This window comes from Gavialis gangeticus, unplaced genomic scaffold (assembly GCF_001723915.1).
Source record: "Gavialis gangeticus isolate Ggan-Ray unplaced genomic scaffold, GavGan_comp1, whole genome shotgun sequence".
Lineage (NCBI taxonomy): Eukaryota > Metazoa > Chordata > Crocodylia > Gavialidae > Gavialis > Gavialis gangeticus.
This window is the reverse complement of record NW_017729031.1, coordinates 6,736,570-6,744,307: the sequence shown is the minus strand read 5'-3', so window position 1 is coordinate 6,744,307 and position 7,738 is coordinate 6,736,570. Positions and strand designations below refer to the sequence as shown.

At 33.8% G+C, this 7,738-nt stretch overlaps 1 protein-coding gene across 2 annotated transcripts in view; it reads right to left on the bottom strand.

Moving 5' to 3' along the window:
• Positions 1-596: 596 nt before the first annotated feature.
• The window catches only part of CACNB4 (calcium voltage-gated channel auxiliary subunit beta 4), a 200,089-nt gene continuing 192,947 nt past the window's right edge, over positions 597-7,738 (bottom strand). The window contains exon 13 of one of the 2 annotated variants that reach the window (XM_019522409.1): positions 597-7,610. In XM_019522409.1, the coding sequence (XP_019377954.1) occupies positions 7,350-7,610 (261 nt within the window). In that variant the 3' untranslated portion in view covers positions 597-7,349. The remainder of the gene's footprint in view (positions 7,611-7,738) is intronic. The other variant, XR_002098499.1, reaches the window with a different exon arrangement.

Genomic DNA, 7,738 nt, shown 5'->3' with positions numbered 1-7,738 from the left:
GGAGGGCTGTGAGGGAGGGGCACAGGGAGAGATTCAGCCCTTACTGGATCATTTCTGGAATAGCATATCCAGTATTTTGATTTTTCTCCAACTCCTTCCCACACCCCTACAGACCACATCTATGCTTTTGGTGATTGGTTGTGTATTGGGATTAGATTTTGGTTCTGAATTGATAGACCAGTACATAAGGAACTGATCTAAAACCCCTTCAGATTCATGGGAGGCTGGATATCATACAACTCTGTCTTAGGCCTCCCGTAAGAGTTTTTTTATGTGCAGGAGGCAGAGGCAGATATAATCATATTTTACTATACCTCTAGGTTGCAAATGTCAGGAACATGTGACCCTGGAAGAGGTCATTCAACAAAACCACCAAAATGTAACACATTCCTCACAACTTCACTGATTATTATTATACATTGTTGACATCAGGATAAAAATATATCTGGGGTTATATAAATTTTCAAATATTAAAAAAACCCTAATCCTACATAATTTGCTGTAGTTTTTTGTTGGTCCTTTTGATCAACTGCCCAACCCTTTAAGTGCATAAATTAAAGAACAGACTTTAATGACTAAAAGACTAACACGCTAAATTTATATAGCTTTTCATTTATTGTAGAAAAAAAGTTTTTTTTTTTAATGCAGCTCATTTTGTACATCTAAATTCCATAAAACAAATCCATAGAAATCAGGATACTGTACGCATGCATTCCGCATTTTCTTTGTTAAATGTTTCTTTTCACAAAAATAACAACACTTTTTTCCTTGAAAGCCACTAAAGCAGAGGGAGAGCAAAACATGCAACACTGTACACATTTGCATAGTATATTTTACCCAGCATGCCTTGTAGAATGCTACACATACGGTATCTATAGAAGTAAAAATAGGAAGGGGCAAATCAGCAACAACAAAAAAAAAAATTCAGTAAAGGCAATAATTCTTTACCATAATGAGCCTGAGCTAGTTCCCATTAATGTAACTGGCAAAAATCTGACAAACAGAAATGGGAACTAGTTTGGCCAATAGTTAGAGACTTACTGGAAGATAAAAAAGCCCAAGGTCCATGGCTCTGAATTTGAATGATTGTTTTCACCATGTTACCTGGCCATATCAATTTTTAATGTACAAACAGGATTTTATTTGATCTGATTCTTCTCCAAAACTATGCTTCAGCAATTGAAATTCCTCTAATGCCATCTGTGCATGAGAGGAGAATCAGGCCAGTTTCAAAGTTATACAGACGTTGGGCCTGAGCATATGTTCCTTGTTTAAAGAAAACTTAGTGATTTCACTGGGACGTTGGGGTGAGCTAGCTTGGACCCCTAAGTAGCATTTACATGTTTAATTCCCTGCCCCCACCATAGCATTAAAGTATGCAAAGGCAAAATGGCATTTTTAGCTCAGAAGAGTTATATTTCATTTCAAACCGTGGTCAACAAACATACTATTGGTATATTTGCTAAAGCAAGATAAACGAGTGCTAATTATTCATTCATAGTCATTTCCAGTTTGGGGAGAAAAATAGGAGTAGTTTTATATTCCCAATGTTGAAGGTTGATTTTATTTTTTATTTTGTTAACATGGAGGGAATAGCATTTCATGGACAAATTAAATTACAAATGCAAACTGCAAGGCTCTGAAATAAACTGCTGGAAAAATTTTAAGCAACAAGTTAAAGTAAAATGCAGTAAATACAGTAAAACTGGATCAATATTCTATTTGTCTTTTCAAAAATACAATGCCAAATGTAACAATGGATTTCTTGTAAATTTGTGCTGTTACAAATGTGCTTTTCTTTTGCTCTATTTTCATATTATTGGCAAAATATATATATATATAATTTTGAACTGTACAATATAATTTCTCGCTACATTACTTTTCTAGTGCTAATATAGAGTAGAAGTAGTAACAAAGGGGTATTTTGGCAATAGAATACTCTCTTTTTAATAATATTCCAGAAAATATTTGTAAGGCATGTGATAAATTGTGTTTAACATTAACAGCCAGAGCTTGCAAATACTTACTACAGGGCTTAATGCTAATAAGCTATGATCAGTAGTCAGTGTTTGCAGGATCTGACCCTAAAAAGTGTACAGATAGTAGCTCATTGCTGAGAAATTCTAGTGGCAATACTAAAAAAGGCAAATGTACTATACAGCACTAATAAAAGAGCCAAAAGGCATCAGTGGTTATTCTCATCTTTACCACTATAATTTAAAAAGAAAAAGCTACCAAATGTACCTAAAAAGGAATCAGAAACTCTCATTAAGGTATTTTTCTTTAATTATTTCTACTTTCTTCCAAAATACTTCCCTACTGTCAATGGATTTGAAATAAGAAGGAAGTTTCCTAGACTTGTTAAACATATTTCATAAATCAGAAAAAACATGTTTGTTTCCTTATTTATAATATAATTTATGTCCTAGATAGAGTATTCATTTTTGTGTCCAACACTTTTTATTCAGGCATCTTCTCTAGTGTTATCAAAACGTACACTTATTTTTCAGGACAAAATAGATTGAGGTTAGATAACAAGGCTCATTTGAATAGTTGCTTATATTCTCTTTTGGCACCAAATGTAAAAGAGCAGAAAATACCTTTTACCAAATTTGAACTTGGGTTAGTTACTAAATTTTTTAGTCCTATTACCATCAGTAGAACTACTGTTTATTTCAAGGCATAAGAGATTACAGAAACAAAATAGATCATAGCAGAACCCCATTTAGACAAACTAATCTTGCATGTTGGGAAACATAACTCAGTTTCACATGAAGGGTTTGTTTCTGGATAAAAGAAGTTTGCATAAATGAGCTTCTGCCGTGCATAATTTTGCCTCCAATTTTTCATTCACTGGTCAGAGTAAGTACTCTTTGACTGAAAAAAAAAATTAAAAACCAACACAAAATCGGGAACAGATTTTGAAAGCATCGATCCAGAGATTTAATAAATGTGAGCAAGGGACACATTTCATTTATTCCTAAATAGAGCAAATGACCTCATCCAATAGCCAACAGTCCTTGTTTATTCAAATCACCATACAATAAAATAATTCAATGTGTGATTCTGATAATGGCACAGAGGAACATTATTATGCTGAGGTGCTGAGACCCTGGGAAGTTCAGACTGGAACGCTGTAAAATTGAGACTAGGCTGAATTTAGATTGTCAGCAAACTGAACTTGAAGCTCTAGGCCTACGCACACCAAGGGTAACTATCATTATCTTGCATTTCTATAGCAGCAGCTAGCTTGTGGCACAGAAGAAAACTGCCATAAGCGCTCACTCTCTACTAGTTTCTTGTTCTTATAACTACAGTATCTTCCTCCCTATTTAAATTTTTAATTCTTAAAAATACTAGTTAAACCATTTTAAAAATGCAAGGGGCAAAGGAAGGGTGAAAACACCCAAATATCTGTAATAAAAGGAGCTTTAAAACCTGGGGAAAACATAGTAAAATATATTTCCACATGCAGCAAAGCCAGTACTAATGGTCTGAATGTGATTATTGACAGGTATGTATACTGAAGACATGAGCTTCATCCTAGGCTCAGCTGCACTGCCTTGCATATAGGACTTCAACAGTGTAAATCAGAAATATGAGAGACTAAAATGAGCTCATGGTTCCCTAGCTAAGAGGTAGCATAAATAGCAAGAGGTACAACACCTGCTACAGAAACTATACTTGCTTATTGAGCACAAAAATAATTAGCTTAGGGTGCAACTTCTACTGACACCTATGGGACTTCTGAGGATAAAAATTAGATTTACAACCAAAAGTAACTAAGAACTTTTAAACATAGTAACCAATTAAAAGGGAATTTGCTTTTGAAAATCATGGCATGATATAAACCAGACGATTTGGTTAAAATTGCTGAAAAACAACTTTAACAATTATTTCCTATAGTAGTATATCAGTCAGAAAATTTAGTCAGTTTACAATTACACACCTGACTGGAAAAATGTTCAATTGCATAAGTAGTAAAAGAGGTTAACAAATCTGTAAAATACAATTTGCCAAAAAAAAAAAAGGTGGAGAATAACCATTTATTTCCTTATAAATAGTTTCTACATTTAAAAAATCATGTGTTATTCCATTACAAATGAGTGCATTGATGCATACTGTCTATGGATGACCATGCCATTAAGATTGTCATATCAGCACTAAATTTAGCATATCAGCTAAGTTAACATTAAGCACAAAATGTTTTAAATAAAAACCACTTATAAACATAACAAAAATAAATGTTATACACATTTCTAAAAGATCTGTGTAGAATTTGGAGTTTAGCAACAGAATCCTGATCATATTATAATACTAATGAGAGATGGTATCAGTATTGGAAAAAATACTCTTATTTCTATTCATTCAGGAACCCACGAACTTCATAACTTCACATAAAACCATACTATAATAAATCACAGGATGTTTGGTTACCATCGTGGAAGTTCTAATATATGGTTTATGCTGTGGATTTAAATGTCCTGAATCAACATTGCTGCATTTGTTTCTTTTGTTTCTTAAAAATAATGTATTTTTTTAAAAAATAGAATTTATCTAGAATAAAATGTATTCCTGTTATTATTTGATATGCTGTTTTACTTGAAGGGTGAGTCCCCTGCAAAAACCAAGAAAACTATCAAATTCTGTTGGATCATTTATAACTGGGATGGGAGGGAAATAAATCAATTACGTACAAAGAAAGGGTAAATCTAAACCTACAGAATTAAGAAAATTTCAAAATTTTCTTTCAAGACAATAGTACATGACTCCCTTCAAAAAGGTATTTTCATAAGAACATTAAAACAAAGCGGTTTTGGCACTTGAGACAATGCAGTTGGTGGATTTTGTGCATGTGTGTTCTGCGGATCTTTCCCTTTACTAGCATGACATGGAAGACTTAAACCAAGGCTCCAAAGGCTTTAAAAAATAAATGATATTTTTGTCTTTGAAATGATAAAGCAGTAATCTTGTTTGCTAGAAAATATATATAAGTGCTGTTGCAGCTTCCTGCCATAAAATGCAAATATCTTCAAGCAGTTAATGATCTGATCTCTAATGCTACTACAGAATAAAGATAAACAAGCTGTCTAATCTAGGTTTATACATCTCAGTGCATTCTTTGCAATTAATACTTTAATGCACACAAACAAGAAACTGTTAAAGCTTATAGAAGAATGTTTTGCCTAATGCCTTCTTTCTCATGCAGATATGTGTGCTGTACATGTAACAAAGACTTGTAAAAATTCCTGGAGAATGCTCCCCTGTGCTATAGCATAAAAGGTGAGAAATGGCAGCCTATGCCACCATTCCTGGACTTGTTCCTGTAGCAGTTGCTCAGACCAAACTCCCTGAAATCTACAGGAGTTTAGTCTGGAAAACGGCAGCAGTTCAGGCCCTATAGGTTCATTCTCAACACAGTTATTCCAGTGGATGCAGATATTTTATATTTTAGCCCAATTTCATCATCTAGTGATCTTTAACCCTTCTTTTAGACAGTAAACCAGTCAGAAAAGGCAATGTTGCATCCACTATCTTTTACTGCTGCTAGAGATGTACATTATTTTTGGTTGTACAGATATGAGATGAATTGTATTTCTAGTTGTTAACATCAAGCAGGTAATCAGGCTCAATGGTGGGGAAAAATATTAGAAGTATCTTTATTAATTGGTCCAGAAAGTAGAAGACATCATAATGTTCAGGAAATGTATTTAGTGCTACATGCTTTTATAGCCTGTCAGGAGGCTTTGGGAATAAAACAGGCAAATATAAAAAGTAATTACTTTCATCTTCAAAAAATAGCTTTGACATGAACCACCATAAAAAGATCTTTTACGCATGGTTCTGTCAATTTTAGAAAATGCATGCAGTGTGGAATTTTAGAAAGAGTCTTTGCTTAAAGACATCAGAGTGTTGTATAAAATGGTCAATTATGATAATTTTTTCAATTATATTGGATCTAAGGCTTCGTTGATCATCTAAGACATAAGGTCTAATTACATAAATGTATTCTCTTTTAAAAAAAAAAAAACAAAGACTGGTAGGTGAAAATAAGTTTTCATTAGAAGTAAGGCAGCTATATTTCCAAAGACTTTAACATAGTTCTTTGAATTAAAAATGTTAGTTTTATAACTTTATAGTGAGCAGAAATTTTCTCATACTCAATTCCATTTTTATTGCAAGCTATTTCTATCAGATCCTTCTTTTCAAAACATTCAGAATTTATTAGTATTTTAAAAAACAAAATATCTGATGTCATCATTAAAATCTAATGTGAGGTTATTACAGAGTTCTCATGTGATGCTAGAATTTGCAAGCATTCAAAGATGGATGGCGAAATATGTAATGTGAAGGGACCCAGCAGTCCTATATATGCAGTAAACATGTGGGAGGATGAATCAAATCTCACTTGACACAGTAACATATTGAGAATAGGAGAAGTGTTACATCTCTACAGATTAAAACTGCATTTCTGGGAGTATGTACTAGTGCTCTGGTGATTAAAAGAAGACAGCCATCTATTCTCCAACTCATATCATTCAAACAAGGCTTGGATTTCTCCATTCTTACTGTTCTCTGTCATACTCCCAAAGTTCATATCACTATTGGGACCACAACAGCAATATCAGTACTAAGCAAACAAAATACATCAGTTTTTGCTGCAACATTTTTGCCAGGATTAAAAATAAAGATAATTTCAAACCAGAAAGTAGTTTGTAACTGATGCATTAATTTATAATATTTGGCATTATGGAAGGTTTATATTTGGTTAGCCTAAAAGAGCCATTCTGGTAATGTATGTGTATGTTAACATGTTTAAATTGTAACCTTAAGTGTAAATTTAGCTTCCAGCAATCAAATACTGTAGCTGATTTTTGGCTTACAGTGATTTTGTAATTTTCAGTTTTTTTCATTTTCACTTTTTTCAATTGATTTGCAACATGCTCAAGTAGACTTTCCAGTCAATTCACCCGAATTCCAACAGGAATTGGTTTATAAATCGGTTCCAACTGGAACTGGTCATTTGGAATTTCCAGCACAGGAAATTATTCTATATGTGCCTTGATAAAGTACCCTAAATTACAAACTGACGTGTCTAATATCTAATGAGGAGAAAAGGTGCTGCTATAAATGCAAATGCTCTACCAAAAAGAAATCCTATGTGACTGGGCAAACTAATTTCCTCCTAAACATAAGGGCACGGTGCATTTTTGCCCATTTTTAGCATCAAATGACAGCAGCTTGTAACCTCAGTAAAACTGTGTTACAGCTGCTTAATTAAGATGATTTCTTTGTCCTACCTACATTATGGCAACTAATGAATACTATTTTTCCCCAGGTTCTTAAACTCAAAGCCTATGTCGTGAATCATGGCTATATCCTCCAGGGGATCCTCGATTCCTATGGGGTTTGTAAGTGTCCTGATACGAGTCAGAGTACTCTTCTTCCACAAGTGGGTAATGATCTCGGCTGTGTTGGGAACTGGAAGACAAGCGGTTCCTGCTCTTCCGAGCCCTTTCATTGTGATAATTTTCATCAGAGGTCATTAGACTTCTTCGTTCAATTGGAGAGTTCTCTGTAGAGTGGTTGCTATGCCTCGTACGCTGGCTCTACGGATGTCAAAGGACCCAAAGATTAATACAAATATGATTTCATTTCTCTAGCTGTAAGTCAGTTATGAGGTTTGGTTTGAGGACTTTCAGAATCCATCCACTTCTGTAATCTTTTTTAATACAGT